This window comes from Vulpes lagopus, chromosome 19 (assembly GCF_018345385.1).
Source record: "Vulpes lagopus strain Blue_001 chromosome 19, ASM1834538v1, whole genome shotgun sequence".
Lineage (NCBI taxonomy): Eukaryota > Metazoa > Chordata > Mammalia > Carnivora > Canidae > Vulpes > Vulpes lagopus.
The window spans coordinates 32,016,113-32,032,475 of NC_054842.1; the positions used below are offsets into that span (position 1 = coordinate 32,016,113).

Here is a 16,363-nt window from a genome sequence, read left to right on the forward strand (position 1 = left end):
CTCTCTCTCTCTCTCTCTGTGTGCGACTATCATAAATAACAAAATTAAAAATAAATAAATAAATAAAATCTTAAAAATAAAATATTCTGAAAGGAAAATTCACTGGCTTCCCTAGATGTGATGATAGGTGCAAAGGGGCAGATAGGTGAAGCATCACTAAAATGCTAGTGATACAGACCTTTAAGGAGACCCAAAGGAAGAGGAATTTGCTGGAAAGATCTAGGAGAGTATTGAAGAAGGGACAGAAAATAAGAAATGTTTCCACTTCCTAATGAGATCTGACTAGTCATGGTAGAGCCTAAAATATCATCCCAGGACATCTATCTAATAATCTCAGATTGTAGAGTCTTGCCTTTTACTTTTGATAGCTTTTAAATTGCCAACACCAGTGGTATCAATTGAGGAGTTGGTGGATCCAGTCTGTGACTATTATTTTATACAGACATGGTCTGGGTCCTGCTGTGGGAACCGTGTAATACTGTGTTAGCCACACCACGGCCAGGCCTCAGCAGGGTGGCTGCACTGTCCGGGGTGGGCAATGAGCTCTGCAGGCATCAGGCTTTGACCATAGTGTACTCCCCCAACTCTGATCTCCTCCCAGAATACGTGAGCCATGTGGAAAATAAGAGAGGGAGGGAGGGATGTATCAATGGGAGAGGCAATGAAGCATGCTCTTTTTTTTGTGTACCTTGATGAAAATATTGTGATTTTTTTCTTTTTCTTTTCTTAAAGATTTATTTATTTATTTACTTATAGTACATGAGCGAGGGGGAAGGGCAGAGGGACAAGGAGAGACAGAGAGAATCTTAAGCAGGCTCTGTGCTGAATGTGGAGCCCAATGCAGGGCTCGATTTCACGGCCCTGAGATCATGACCTGAGCTGAAACCAAGAGTCTGCTGCTCAACAGACAGAGTCACCCAGGCGTTCCCCAAATTTTGTGATTTCTATACCGCAGCAGGACAAATATAGCCATGTATCATGTTTCACAGTTTATTTACATAGTTGATTTCTTATAAATCTGATGGTGAAGAAATAAAAGTATTTCTTATAAATCATACGGTATTCTTGGACCACCCTTTATGGTGAGGTCAGTAACTATAACTACAGTAATTATTCTTACTCTGAGGCCCTTTTGGGGTGTGACTTCAGGGTCCTCCTCTCTGACAAGTCAAGACTCAGAGAGGGAGGCTTATTTGCCTGGGGACATATAGCCAGCCAGTGGGCCAGAGCAGCACCGGGACTCAGTTGTCCAGATGCACACAGTTCAGGAGGCTTTGTATTATACTAGCACTTTTGTATGCCAAGATTCATTTTAATTTATAAATATGTGGGTGGAGTAAAATCAAAGAATGGTTTGATTTAGTGACATCATTCAGCTCTGTAAGCACTATCCTTTGATGTATCTACAAGGGCAGGGGAATTCAGATGTCCCTTTTAGAGGCTTTATATGACAAAGTCAGAGATCTGGGCATAACTTCAGGTTATCCAGGGTATCTGCCTCTCCCAGGAGGGTGAGATGGTCAGTCCCCGGCCTTTGGGGCCTTTGGAACCAACCGATGTATTGGGATCGTCTGGGACATCACGATGAGCAGAAGCATGCCGCTGCTCTTGCTCTCTGTGACAGCAGGAGGACGGATGGAGAACAGGCTGATATCTGATTGGTGACAACCAGTCTCTCCGGCAGCAAAGTTTCAAACTGGTAATAACCTCTTGACTTTACCAAAAGTCTCTGGAAACTCTAGTAGCTGATGGTGGCTGGAGCTGTGCTAACAGAGGGAAGCGTTCTACTGGGGGCTAAGTTGGGGGCAGGAATCTGGGAAATTAAGCTTGGCCTCTCCAAGGAAGTTCAGCAGAATTCATTAAGGCCAAGGGGGATTGAGACAAAAGAAGGGACATTAATGATGGGTGATGGGAAGTCAGAAAGAAACCAGACCAGCAGTTATAAGCAACAGCACTAACAAAAAAACTCACATAGGTTACTCGGGAAAGACAATGTGGAAATGAAGGATGCTGCAAAAATATCGGAGTTCCCTACCAAATTACTTTATTCAATCAGTCTTTAATGAGGCCATTGCAAGGAGGCAGAATGGACGGACAGAAGTAATGAAGGCCGCGTAGGTACTACTCTTGCTAAGAGGCTGCCCTGGTGACCGAGCTGGGATAAATCAGCAAGTGTGGATTACATGTCTTCTGTTATTAAGGACTCCGCTAATGAATTTACCAAACCTTCGGCAATTATTTGGAAGGTGGGGAATTAGGAAAGTGATGCATAGACGAGGTTATTGATTTTTAAAGCCAAAGTTAAAGGGATCCAAGGGACCGTGAGCTACTGTTAACCGTCTGAGCGGTAGTATAGAGTTTTTCACATGCTAACTGCCAGGTTAGAACCTAGCTTTAAATGATGTAAAATGTTGGGATGTGTTTTAATGATCAGCTGCAGGCCAGGATAGGGCCATTGTTAAGCATCTGGATTAAGCCAAAAAGCTGACAGATTCACTCAAGGCAAGTGTCAATTTTCTGAGTCGATGTGTGTCTGTAGGAAAGTTCCACAGAGCAACAGCATTCCCAGACTCAAGAAAGACAGGCAAGGTTAAAATAAAACACAATCACCCCAAATCAGGTGAGCAAACTCCAAACTGCATGTTCTCACTTAGCCCTAGCATTGCCAGCGTGCAGTACAGTCCCCATGTACAGATGAGAAAACTGAGAAGTTCCTCAGTTTGTTCCTCAGAAGGCACAAAACTAACAAGTAGTAAATCAAGGACTGGAAATTAAGGATGGGGGGACGGAGGACCCTAAAAGTCTTTCTGGCTTTGAGTCTGGCACCCTTCTATATCGTGCTGGAAAGCTTATACTGGATGAAGAAGGATGTATCCTAGGATTGAAAATCCTGAGTGCTTTCAAGTTGGCCAACTAAGATGCAAATTACACTCTGAAAGATGCCAGGCACAAACAGAGCTGAAAATAGACTGAGGGTTAGTCCATTGTTTAAAGAGAGGAAGGCCCATGTCATACAAATCTGGTAGGAATATCTTATCATTTCCTGTCATCGCGGACCTATGGTGTGTAGGGTCTGAGATGGGCGTTCATAGGGGAAGCAGAAACAGCGAGCGCCTGAAGACACATAAAAGACATATTAGACCCACAAAACATATAAGGAGAAGTGAGCACAGGTAACATGTATGTGATAGAACAAGGTATGGAAAGGAATGTGACAAAATGTTAAGAGTTATCTCAAAGTGGTCAGAGTAACAATTTTCTTTCTGCTCCTATACATTTTATAAGTCACTTATAATTAAAAAGTATTTTTTTCCTTGATTTGGGAAAGTTATTAAATAAAAGCATAAGGCAAGACAGGAGCTTGTGAACAAGGTGTGCTGATGATATCAAGGGAGAGGAAGGTGGGGTGACCATCCTGGCTGGACAGAGCATTAGAGATAGGGGAGCAGAGTGAGTTTGAATATACACATAAGTGCGGCCAGTGGCACAGGGGGTAGGGCTGGAAGGGTGCTGGAGGACTTTGTAGGACAGTGGAGCCTGTGGTCTTGTTCAGGAGTCCAGGGCCTAGGGAGTCTGGGCAGAGGGCCAGTGAGGATCCTGCATCCTGGAGAGGCCCCCAGGCATATTGGAGTGCCTGGGTCAGAAGCAGGGGCAGGAATGTGAAGGGTGGGAAGGACTAGCTCTGGGGGGGTGGATGGGCTGCTGAGCGGCTGGCATCCTCTGCAGGCTGCAGGCTGACCTGCCCTGGTGGCCTCAGGGATTGTGGTCTTAGCAGTGGGGTGTGTAGGTGGGACAAGTGAAGAGCGGGGAGCAAGCAGGAGGCTGGAGCAAAATGGGAACAGACACATGTCTATGCTTGGTGGTGGCATTGAGGGGTGGGAGGCCCGACAACTGGGAGTGAGACAGGAGCAGGACGTCTTGGGCTGCCTGTACAACTCCGACATGCTACACTTGGTTTGATGAATCGTCACTTGGGTCCTGGTGGGCTGACATCTGGGTGCCCAAGAAGACCCACTCCCAGAGGCCTGCAGAGATGGTGGGCAGAGCCTATCCATCTCCCTGGGAAAGAGACTTTTCAATGGGCTCCAGGGCTGACTGATTGATCCTGGGGAACCGAGCAGACCTCGGAGAGTGAGCATAGCAAGCTGTGGGGTTGGTGGGGCTCCCCCTGCCTGAAGTGTGTCCTGAGGTCACCTTGAACCAACAACGGTGTCTCTGTACGCAAGTGGTTTCCTTACCAGCCACTCTCCTGTCGTCACCCACCCGGGCAACCTGGCCAGGTGCTCATTCCCAGAGCAATGAAAACGGAGCCCGACGCCTCCAAGAGAAAAGCTGCTTCCTAGTTATTCAGCTTCTCCAACTGACAAATCTTTTCAGGTAGGAGATCATCTGTTTCCCCTGAGAGAGGGCTCCCGTGCCAGCCCCGAGGACAGGTTTTCACAGTCCCCTTGGCATCAGCAGCCACTGTCCTCCTGTTCTCAGACCTGCCATTCTTCTAACCTTCAGCTGCGCAGAGATCGGCGAAGGTGGAAAAAGGGCCTTTTATAACCAAATTATCTCTGTGCATTCATCTGCCATTATGTTAATGCATCGCGAAGCCCGGCAGATGGTACAAAGTCAATTATGCTGGTGTTAAAAAGGGAGAAATTGACCTTTTCAGGACTCACTTGGATTCCAGAGCAGAGTTTGCAAACTCAAGTTTCAGGCCTGGCATGTGGGCGAAGGCCCACAGCGCTTTGGAAGGGAGGAAGGGATGTGTCAGGGTGGTCAGCCCGGGACTGTGGGATCCCTCTCGTACCTGCACATCCTCTCAAACAGTCCAGCGTAGCCATCACAGTTGGTCTTCTGGGTCCGCAGGATGTCGGTGGGCTTGAAGGCCTGGCGGTCCTTCTCCTGGGCCGCCTCGATGTCGTATTCTGGAGGGCAGAGGTGTCTGTGAACAGCTAGGTCCGGGGAGGCGACCAAAGCTTATGCAGAGCAGAGGGGGGGGTCTGTGGCCGGCAGCACTGCCCCCTGCCCCGCCCTTGGCTGCGCTTTCAGCACCACTTGGGCTGGCCTCCCTCAGGTCCCAGAGAAACCACTGTAGGCCAAGGGGAACCCGGGCCCAGCCAGGGCCAGCACTGGGAAATGTCACCCTCTTGCACAGGTGGCTAGAGGAAGAGCGGAGCATTGGCAGAGCAGGCCTGGCTCGGTGGGCCTCTGGGGAGAGGCTGGGAGGGAAGGGGGCCGAGACAGCACTAGGGGTAGGGGCTCTGGTCTTGTCCCCACCACACAGCTCTGCCAGCAGCTCCCCTGAGGCTGCTCACCCATTCCTGCTGAGGCTGCCACCTTCCAGACCTCACACTGACCCACAGGGGGCGCTCTGAGCTGCCGCTAAACAGCCTGTCTGGTCTCTGGTCACTAACAGAGGCCTGGGGTCACTAAGGCCTGGGGTGAGGCCCTGAGGCAGGAATCACTGTGGCCACTGGGCACGAAGCGAACATGTGGGAGGGTGGCAGGCAGTATATGGAGTCCTACCTAATGTTCTGTTTCTGCCCCCGTAAGGCCGAGGCTGAGTGGAGCTGCTGATGGTGGAGGGGGAGGAAATGGCCTCTCAGGCCCTATGTTCAGATACCCTCCCTGTGTCAGGTGAGTTCACCCTCTAAGCTGCATCCCTCACTGCTGCTTTAGAGGACAAAGGTAAAGCCCAGTGGCAGCAGATCAGGAGAACCCGGGTGGTTGTGGGGTCACAGGGAAAACGCTAGAAGTCCACCCCACCACCAGTGGCTCTTCCACTGACTGCAAGGGGTAGCATCCAGCATCTCCCTGGCAACCACCCACGGGGCTTGGCTTGCCCTGGCCAGACTCCCAAGGCTGTCCTGTGCAGAGCTGGGGACAGGTGCAGAGGCCCAGGTCCCCTGAGGTTGCTCTGAATGCCTGGAGACAGGGCTGAGGTCATGGGTGTGGGAACAGGGAGCAGGGAGAGGTGAGCCCACTCTTCCTGGCACTGGTGCTTTAAGAAACCTCTTGGTGTTGCAATAACTTTCCAACAGTTATGAATCTTCTGCATCCTTCTGGAGATGACTTTCTGTCCTGTGTTCTCAGGTCTGTGCTGCAGGTTCACCAGGAAGCCAGGACTGGGGGAATGCTGCTGCCGGGTGAAGGGCCTTAGCTCTGGTCACTGGCTCTGGGCTGCTGGCCACAGGAGATCCCCCCACCCAATGACCCTTTATGGAGACTGAGTTTTATGCTCCTGGGTTAGTCTTTGATTATTCACCTAGCCATCTGGGAACCTTTCTCCACTGTCCATCTAACTCCATACACACTAGTGGTCAAGTGAATCCCAGAGAGGCTCCCCTAGGGCCAGGGTCCTGCGGGGAGTGGCATCAAGGGTGTCCTAGAGCCAGTGGCACCACAGGTGGGCCTACCTATGTGGTGGCAGATCCAGATCCAGATCACGCGGACCCTCTCCAGGTCACTGTGGGCTTCCTGGAGCAGGTCACTCACCAGCTCATCCAGGCCACTCTTGACCGTCACCTGGGGAATGGGAGGGATGTACTATGTCAGGGCCTGGGTGAACTGTGGGAGCCCAGTGCCTTGCCACCTGCAGCCAGCGCTGCTTTCCCTTCAGTCAGAGGAGGAGGAGGAGAGGGCCAGGGGCACAAAGGCTAGGCTGAGAGCAACCCTTGGTTGGGGACTGGACATATCAGGTTGTGCCGACCAGCTGGGTCACTGGCCCAAGAGTCACACAGACCCTGGGGCCAGCATTGTAGATGGACGTTTGGGCAGATGTAGCAGCCCCTACTCATGGTCAATACTCCCCAAAGCAATCTATGGACTAAACACAATCTCTATAAAATTCCAACAGCCTTTTTTGCAGAAATGGGAAAGGCAATCCTCTATCTCATATGAAATTAACAACAGGCCCAGAATAGTCCAAATAATTTTGAAAAAAGAATAAAAAAGTTGGAGGACCCATGTTTCTGGATTTCAAAACTTACTACAAAACGACAGTAATCAAAATCAAAATCAAATCAAAATGAAAATCAAAATCAAAATAAGTCAGTGCTTATGGTACTGACATAAGGATCATTTGGCCAGTGGAATGGAATTGAGAGTCTAGAAATTAACTTGTACACCCATGGCTAACTGACTTTTTTGACAAGGATGACAAGTCTCTTCAGTGGGGAAAGAATAGTCTCTTTAATAAATGGTGCTGGACAACTGGATATCCACATATAAAAGAACGAAGTTGGACCCCTACCTCATACCATAGACAAAAATTAACTGGGAGCACCTGGGTGGCTCAATCGGTTAAGCATCTGACTCTTGGTTTTGGCTCAGGTCATAATCTCAGGTTTGTGAGAACCAGTCCTGTGTTGGGCTCCACACTCAGCAGGGAGCCTGCTTGAGATTCTCTCTCTCTGCCCCTCCCCCTGCTCTCGCTCTCTTTCAAAATAAATAAATAAATCTTTAAATAAATTAACTCAAAAAGGGTCAATGGTTTAAATAAAAGAACTTAAATGCTAAAACTCTTTGAAGTAGACACAGGAGTAAATCGTCATGACCTTGGATTTGGCAACAGATTCTTCAATATGGTACCAAAAGCACAAAGTACAAAAGAAAAAATAGATTAATTGGGAGTCATGACAATAAAAAACTTCTGGGAATTGAAGGACAAAATTGAGAAAGTGAAAAGACAACTCAAAGAATGGGAGATAACATTCACAAATCATGTATCCGATAAGGGATTAATATCCAGAATATATAAAGAACTCCTAAAACTCAACAACAAAAAGACAACCCAGTTTTAAAATGGGTGAAGGAAAAAAAGTAAAAAAAAAAAAAAAATGTACGAGGGACTCGAATATACACTTCTTCAGAGATATATAAATGGCCAGTGAAAAGGTGCTCCACATCATTAGTCACTAGGGAAATGCAAATTGAAATCACTTCACACCCACTAGGATGGCTGTAGTAAAAAAGATAGCAAGGCTTGGAGAAATTAGAACCCTTGTGCATTGTTAGTGGAAATGTAAAATGGTGCAGTTGCTGTGGAAAACAGTTTGGCGGGTCCTCAAAAAGCTGAAGAGAATTCTCAGATGATCCAATAATTCCACTCTTAGGTAAATACCCAAGAGAACTGAAGACAGATACTCAGACACTTGTTCACCTGTGTTCACTGGAACATTATTCAATACACAAAAGGCAGAAACAATGCAAGTGTCCATCACACAGGAACGGGTCAGCAAAAGTAGTGTGTCTCCACGACGAAATATTATTCATCCATGAAAAGCAATGAGGTTCTGACACATGCTACATCACGGATGCTAAATAAGCCAGATGCAAAGGGACACGTACTACATGATTGCACTTAAACGGAACATCGAGAGTAAGTTAGGAGAGACAGTAAGCAATGTAGAGGTTACCAGGGGGGATGCGGAGGGATTGCTTCATGGGCACAGGGCTTCTGTTTGGGGTGATTTTGGAAACAGATAGTGGTGATGGTTGTACAATACAGTGAATGCAAGCAATGCCACTGAGCTGTACACTTAAAATTATTAACACGGCACATTTTATGTTCTATACATTTTACCATAATTAAAAAAAAAAAGGAACAAATGAGGTTTGCTGGCTGGGGCCCTCAAGAGGAGAAACAGTTGGGGTTGTAGGAAAGGCAACCCTGACCATGTTTAATCTTTCTAGAGAAGCTGGGGCAACTGGCTGCCTAATTCCGTGACAGTTGCTCATGCCTTCACCAGCCCTCACCCTAAGGTACTCCCCAAGCTCCCGGACCCTTTCTGCCACTCACATCAGAACCCCAGGTGCACTGTGTGACCACAAGGAGACCTCTGGACCTTTCTTCTGTCTCCTACCCACCCAGCTGCTGTCTGCCTCCTTTTGTTCAGTGTCCAGCTCCAAACCGATGGTTCTTGTCTTTGTCTTTCTCCCAGGGCGGAGGACAGCGCCTGACACAGCAGGGCCCGCACTCCAGCCTGGCTGACTCTGACTTAACCCCATGGCTTCTGTGCCTCTGGTCCCCACCTCCTGGCTCTATCCGGGCCTGGCTGGCCCCGGACACCCACTGCTCCGCGGCTGGGTCTCTGGCCTCAGCTGGGCTCCTGGCACCGCTCCCCAAGCCTGGCCAGTAGCCTGTCCTGTCCCTCCCAGCGGCCACCGCAGTGTACCCCACGCTCCTCGGACCCTGACACCGCCCCCTTCTCTCCCTTTCAGACAACCTGGCCTCAGATCAACGAGGCTCAGGCAGGACTTCCCCTTAAGGAGCTCTCCCTCCGGCTCAGCCAGCCTCTCGGCCAGTCTTCGGTCCAGGCCCCGTCTTTGCAGTGCCCTTGCTCACCCGTGTCCTCACGCCTCCCTTCTAGTCCTGGTTGCCTTGTCCCCTCCTGTCTGTACCTCTTCCCCAAATCTCTTCCTCAGGGCTGTCTACACGTAGCCTCCCCTCCTCTGCCAGCTCCTGTGGGGTCTTCACTCCCTCCTCCTCCATCCCTGCATTGCTCCTCGGCCTGTAAGAGTCGGGCTGAGGCTCCAACCCCTGTCCAACCACCCCTCTGGGGGTAGGAAGCACTTCAGTGCTGACGTAGTAGAAATGAGTCTATCCTAACCTCACTTGACCAGACTCAATAGCTCACGCTGTTGACCATCCATGCCCTCAGGGAGTTCTCCCTGCACCTTCCAGAACATTGATCCCTCCTGGTCTCGCCCTGGCCTCACGTGGCTCAGGGGCCTTTGGACCTCCTGCCCTGTCCTCCCTAAAATGACACCCACCCTCTGGCTTCAGCTCTTAGCTAAATCTGCTGGTTCCTGAATCAGTGTTTCCTGCCTAGACGTCTCCAGGCCGGATAAGGCTCTGGACTTCGAGACCTGGCTGCCTGCTGCTCACTTCCACTGGCTGTTCTGCAGCTGCTAGCGCCCACTGCCCCTAAACAAACTTGTCAGCTCCTGGGACTTGCTTCTTGTGATGAGCTGCTGTCCCACCCTCTGTCACTCAGTCTGGCAGCCTGTGAGCCACCTGCCTTCCACCTCCCTCACACACACACAGGGATGGAGTCCTCCCTCTGCCGCCAGCTCAGTGTTGACCATTCCACTCCTCTCTGTTCTCAGTGTTCCCACTTAATCCTGCCAGCACAGTTGGTGGCCCCCTACTGATGACCCTGCCTCTATCGTGATTCTGGATCCATGCCCCCATCCATCTACTCATCAGTTCAACAAACAAGGTTCCTGAGTACCTACTATGTGCCAACCGTAGGGTGGTCTCTTCAGATTGCAGGTGATCTTACTGCTTACTAGCCTACAATGGCTCACTCAGACTTGAGCAATGGGTCCAGCTCTTTGGCCCTTATAATCAGACTTCCTGTGGTGAGCTCTCCCACCTGGCTCCCAGGACCCCAGTGTGTCTCTGGTGCTTCAGCTCAGGTAGCTGCCGCTCCCTAACTGCACCCCAGATGATTCTGGACCCAGAGATGTGACCCATTGGCAGCCTATATGCTCCAGGGGTGAGCATGGCTGTGGTTGCAATGGGTGCTAGCCAGCTGCAATGCATGGTCCTCCCTCATCCTCTGGATTGCTTCCATCATGGGCTGGGGGTGGCCTAGTTCAGTAGCAGCAACACCTAAGTGGACACCAGCAGGGGGGAAGGACAGGGCTGGCTAGAGGAGCCTGCGGGTGAGGCCCTTGCAGGGTGTGAGTGGCCTGGGTTGGGTGCATCAGGACTCTGGGTGGTATTGGGGGGATGGAATGGCCTTCTGTCCTGGGTAGGGGCCTGATGCCTTGGTCTTCTTTTGCCCATCCATATAATGTGAAAAGGCACTCCGGGCCATCTCTCTGAGGGCCTCCAAATGCATATGGTGGAGAGGGGGCCTGAAGAGAGGCTTCATTACCCTGACTTGGGAAACTCTAAGTCACCGTATACAGAGGGGCTTGTTCTCTTACCTGTGAGGCATAGCTGTCCAGTTTCTCAAACTGCCGCAGGTCCAGGGGCATGGATTTCAGGCTGGACCGATCCCAGGGGTAGGCTGGAAACACAGGGAGGCCCAGTCAGCTCTTGAGGCCTGCTGACCAGTGCCGCCTGGCTCAGGCCTCTCTGTCGTTTTGAGGAGCTGTGATTGCCTGACCTCCAGCATGATTCCCAGAGCCTGAAAAACCACTCCCAAGAGCTCTATTTCCTAGAAGGCTTCCCTGGTCAAATTGGTTTGTGAACTATGGCAACTCCTCTAGTTGTTTTGGAGACTCACAGGGGAGAGGAGCCCGTTTGCAGAGCCCTGAAAGTCAGCAGTAAGGAAACTGGTTTTACCTCAATTAACTCAGCAGGGCCCAGACAGATTAATGAAGGGACCCCTTCTCCTCACCATTTAGTTTTCTGCAGATTTCTTGCTAACTCCTAGGAATGAGTGATCTGCAGGAAGTGTCTGGGCAATACTTCCAGTCCCTAACAGGCTCAAGAAAGGAGGGTCTGTGCCAGTGTCATGGTGCCCAGGATGAGGGCATCTCGGGTATCACAGGAGGGTGTGCTGGAGCCAGGCCATTTGGCTTCGGTAGGGTGAGGTGGGTTTGGCACCCAGACAGGCTTCCTCTCATGCCCACAGTCAGTTGGAGACTGGAGCACCCCAAGAAAGCCAAGTGTGTTCCAGCAAAAGGCACCCCAGGTATTGTGGGGGAGGCCTCTGAGGGAAGTTGGGCCCCAGGACCACTCATCTGTGCCAGCCTTTCTCATAGGAAGCCAGGCCACAGGACAGTCCCAGTCCGCCAGGTGTAGACACCTATGCCCCGCCTGTACCTCACCTATGCCCCACTGCCCCAGCGGTCAGACCTGCCACGATGGGCAGCAAACCCCTATCACAGCCCAAAAGGGAACCTGGGCTTTGGCAGGGCCTGTCTTATTCAAGGCCAACCAAATCAGGCAAGCTGGATGGGAGGCCAGGGAGGAGGTGGGGAGGGTGGGGCCGAAGGGTGCTGATCCCCAAACTTACTGATAACCCAACTCCCCTGAGCGGGGTGCTGGTGGAGTTCCAGGGTACGGCAGCCAGCCTGGAAAGAGTAGAGCAACCTAGGAAAGTGCCTGGTGGGGGCCACATGAAGCCTATGTCCTGGCGGGGCCCTAACCTTCAGGACCTCCACCTCCCTGGGGGTTGCTGGACTCGGCCACCAGGCCACAGGCACATATCTGTGGGGCACCTGGGAGAGTGAATGAGATGGCGGATCATGTAGCAAGGTCAGTGGCAGTCTGCTCCTGGGAGGGTGCAGGGTGAGGGTCCTCCGTGGGCAAGTCCGAGAGGAGACATATAAAGCCTCTGTGCCCGGTGTCGGGGCTGCAGCTGCATCTGCCCACACATCCCTCAAGGTCAGTGAGAGACCCATGCCTTGGTGCTACAGACCCAAGGCCTGTGGTGCTAGAGTGGGGAGCAGCTCCTGCACGACCCTCTCTGGGCCAGCTTTGGCTGAGAGGCAGCAGCAGCTGGTTAGGGAGCTGGCCAATTTCTGGCCACAGAGGAGCTCCCAAACTCTAGTCAGCTGTCAGAGCAGGCCACATGGGTCGCCCGCACTTCCCCCCTGACCAAGGTCCCTTCCTCTTAGGAACCAGGCCTTCTTTCTTCACAACCCAACTGGTTCTGGCACATTCCTCAGGGCAGTGCTTTCTTGCTTCCTGCTGACAGTCTGCAGCGCCCCGAGAAGGCTTTGGTCTCTTTGACCCCAACCTTCTGACTGGGTCCTCACCATGTCACATGCTCTGACACATCCAGGATTGGAGGGCTGTTCCTCTCCCAAGAGGGGGCAGGGGGCAGGCAGGCTATATAAACCTTACCCTGAGGCTATGGTTGTCACTCACCAAGCAAGCATTTTCTTCCTTCATTTCTCTGCTCTTTCTACAATGACCAAGACATTTCCTGGACTGTCCCCAAACCTTCTGTGCTGTGCAGTCTTACCCTGAGGCTCCCTGGAAGCCCAGAACCACTGTGGTCACTTGCCTGGTGCTGGAGCCGGGATCTCTTGTCCCTCATTACTCAGATCACTGTCAGCCCCTTTTCTGTGTAGTGTGAGCACAGCCCTTGTCCAGCCAGCCCCTAGGGACGGCAGGCTCTCCGCACCCTTTCCCTCCAAGGATTTGGGCTCCTGCCATTCTCTGACAAGGGCTAGCAGGCTGGCCTAAGTGGATATGAAGTGGACTTACATTTGACAAATTTCCGCTCAGTACAACTTGGCAAATGAGGTCTCCCCCGCCCCCATTTAGAAGAAGGATGACATTTCTAAAACGGGACCGAAAGCCTTATTACTAATTTTACCCTTTCTGGTTCCATTTTACAATATCTGAACATTAAAAATACCCACAATGATTTATGCCTCATTAAATTTACCTTCTGAAGAGATTATATAAGATCTAAATATGATTTTGCATAAATACATTTAAAATACCAGTGGCATTAACTGAATTATTCTAATTTTAAAGCAAAACAATGGGAAGAAGTGCCAAACTCTAGCAAACCTTAGAGCCATCTGGTCTACTGAGAGGAAGCCTGAGGCCCAAGGAAGGTGAGCGAGGGACAAAAATAGGATTTGAAGCCAGGCCATCTATCACCCTGTTCAGGGTTCTACCCTCTGTCCCATTCTTATTCACATGCCTCCTACCTTACAGATGCTTGGCATTCCATTTAAAGTTAACACAGTTCTGAATTATGTTTTTAATATGTTTTCTGTAATGGGCTGCCTTATTATTGGGGTTTATGCTTTAGTTTGGGGTCATATGGCATGTGAGCTTTTCATTACCCCACCTGTGTCTGTGGCAGACATTGCTAATCAATCATGATACTACTCCTCCTTGCCCTGAGCCCACAGGTAGCCCTGGACTCCCACCAGGTCCCCAGGGAGCCATTTCCAGACCATTGGAGATTGGCCCACCAGGCTAAACCGACTCGCCATGTCACAGAACAGCCCTGGGGAAGGCCCTGCAACTTACCATGGGCATCTTTCGCTCCAGGCTGCCGGGGTCTTGTGTTTCCATTTTTATCACCTTGCAAACCTGCAATATCCCAAAGGTCAGAAGTAGAGACGTTCCAGAACACAAGCACAGATGACTGTCTGCGTGGCAGTCTGGGTTTCTGACCCCTCCTCTTCACTGTCTTTCCCCAGCCTTCTTGCTCTGATATCCACCCGCCATCTATTACTGCTGGAATTGCCCTGGACTTCCTCCCGATGTAAAGGAAGGACTGGGAACCAGAGAGGGAATGACAAGAAAGAGAACTGCAGTCTGTGAGCAAAGGCAGAATTTACTCTGACATCAACATTTTGTGTTCCTGTGTTCCTCAGTGGGTCCACCTGGAGCCTGGAGCTCCTGCCCTCCTCTGGGTTCCCCAACCATCTTGGAACACATCTGGGGATGCTAACAGCACCAGTGAATTCTCAGCCAGATAAGAACTGACCATGAGAAGAAATGGATGTGGGGGTGAGGGAAAGGCAGTTTCTAAGGAGTTGAAGCCCAGAAAGGTCAAACAATTATTAAATTATTCCCCAGGATGTTTCAAGGGCAACCAAATCTCATCAGTCTGTTAATGCAGAATGGTTGCCAACAGTCATGAGACTCCATGGAAATAGGAGAGGAGCTGCTGGTTTGAAACCAGGTCAGGGAGATATGGGTCCCTGATGGAACCAGGAGGAGCTGGGGAGTAGGGTGTCAAGACAGGTTGTTTTCTGCCCTTGAAACACACAAAAGGATGTAAATATAACAACAGATGGTTGCAAATGTATAGAGGCACTGAGAAACAGTGGTCCTTGTGTTTCTTGCATCTATATTTTATTTCCATCTCCATTCTTTGGTAGAATAATGAGGGTTCAACATCATAGCTAGCGTTTATTGTACACTTACTATGCCTGCCTTGTGTTTCAGACTGACTGTGCCATTTAACTTTACAACAGTCCTATGAAAGAGGGTGAATTATTTTCCTCCTTTCACAGATGAGGAATTTGATTTCAAGCAAAGGGAGGTTAAGCTACTTGCCCAAGGTAAGAGCTGAGATCTGACCCCAGCCAGGAGGCTCCAGGGCCTGTCCATTCTACATTTGACTGCCCTTCTGAGACCCTGACCACTGAGGGCTATAGGGCCAGGCAGCAGAATGACCTGCCTCGCCCATGCATGGACATGGAGAGAACCTGAGCCCTGGATGCTCTGGGGCCTTCATTCCCTGGCCGGCATTTCCCCAGGCCCCTTTGGTCATAAGGTAGACAGATGCCTATAGAGGACAAAGAGGGAGTGGAAGAGACATCATGGGCCTAGGCCTGTGTACCTTACCTGGAAGGTAGCAAGCAGGCCTTGTGTCAGACCTGGTTTTGACCCACTTCCTAGCTGATCCGTTAGGCAGTTATCTCACCTCTCTGGGCCTCACTTTGCTGACTTACAATGTGGGGATAATACTGGCTTATATCAAAGGGTTAAAAAGTTAATTAATGTAAAAAGCTTACCACTGTGTATGCCACTTTTTAGGCAGACAATAAATGGTATCTAAAAACAACACTCTTGTGATGAAATTCATATTTAGCTAAATGCCTCATGTTACCCACATCTAATTGCACAGACTCAAGAACAGTGGGTGTTAGTTATGGAGAAAAGAGTCCCCAGAATGAAGCTGTCATGCCTCATTTCTCTCCAGTGTGTAGGCCTGGGTTATTCCTCCTCTTCTCCCAGAAGAGGCCTAAGGTGGGCTTTGGGCCATTAAGTGACTGTAATTCCTCCCTGCCAGCCCTCCGCACACAAGTAGCCCTGTACGTACGTACGTTTAGCCAAGGAGAACTTCTTGAGCAGCTGGGGCATGGCATCTCGAGGGTGGACTTCCACAGTCAGCTGTGTCCCTGCAAAGGAATGGGATGTGATATTCTCAGCCAGATGCTGCTAGGAAAGGGTGTGCGGTATCCCATGACAGATGTTTGAACAACAAAACACAATCGGTTTTAAGCTTTCTTCTGAATATGCAAATAATTCTTGTTTAAAAAAGTGAAAAACAAAATACAGGCAGCCAGTTTTCAGAGTCAGGCAAGGCGAAATAAGAACATTCTACCTTGTATTTCACACTGAACACAGCTATAAACCTTGGAAAGAATGCACACAGCAACTATTGAGGACTCTGTAAGGTAGTTCATAGAAGGCAAGTTGGGGAATAAGATTAGCATTTAAAGCACCACCATATTTGCAGTGAGTTTGCTGTTCCCTTCCCCCTATGGCTTTACTTGGACTGGACTTTCAAAGGCAGCCCCAAACCCAGAAGTGCACATGGGTACAGAGAAACAGTGCTCCAAGAGAAGTCCTTTCCTCCAGCTTATGGAGTAAGAAAGGAAACCTCTGAGAGTCAGAAAGTGTGGGGGAAAGAAATCCTCTGTCATA

General features: G+C 50.1%; 1 protein-coding gene across 2 annotated transcripts in view; it reads right to left on the reverse strand.

The window, feature by feature from the left end:
- The window catches only part of KY (kyphoscoliosis peptidase), a 49,447-nt gene that overhangs the window by 13,949 nt on the left and 19,135 nt on the right, over window positions 1-16,363 (reverse strand). For both annotated transcript variants that reach the window (XM_041734570.1, XM_041734569.1), the window contains 5 exons: window positions 15,760-15,834; window positions 13,949-14,011; window positions 10,930-11,012; window positions 6,408-6,516; window positions 4,799-4,916 (listed from right to left, as the gene is read on the reverse strand). In XM_041734570.1, coding sequence (XP_041590504.1) covers window positions 4,799-4,916; window positions 6,408-6,516; window positions 10,930-11,012; window positions 13,949-14,011; window positions 15,760-15,834 — 448 coding nt within the window. The remainder of the gene's footprint in view (window positions 1-4,798; window positions 4,917-6,407; window positions 6,517-10,929; window positions 11,013-13,948; window positions 14,012-15,759; window positions 15,835-16,363) is intronic.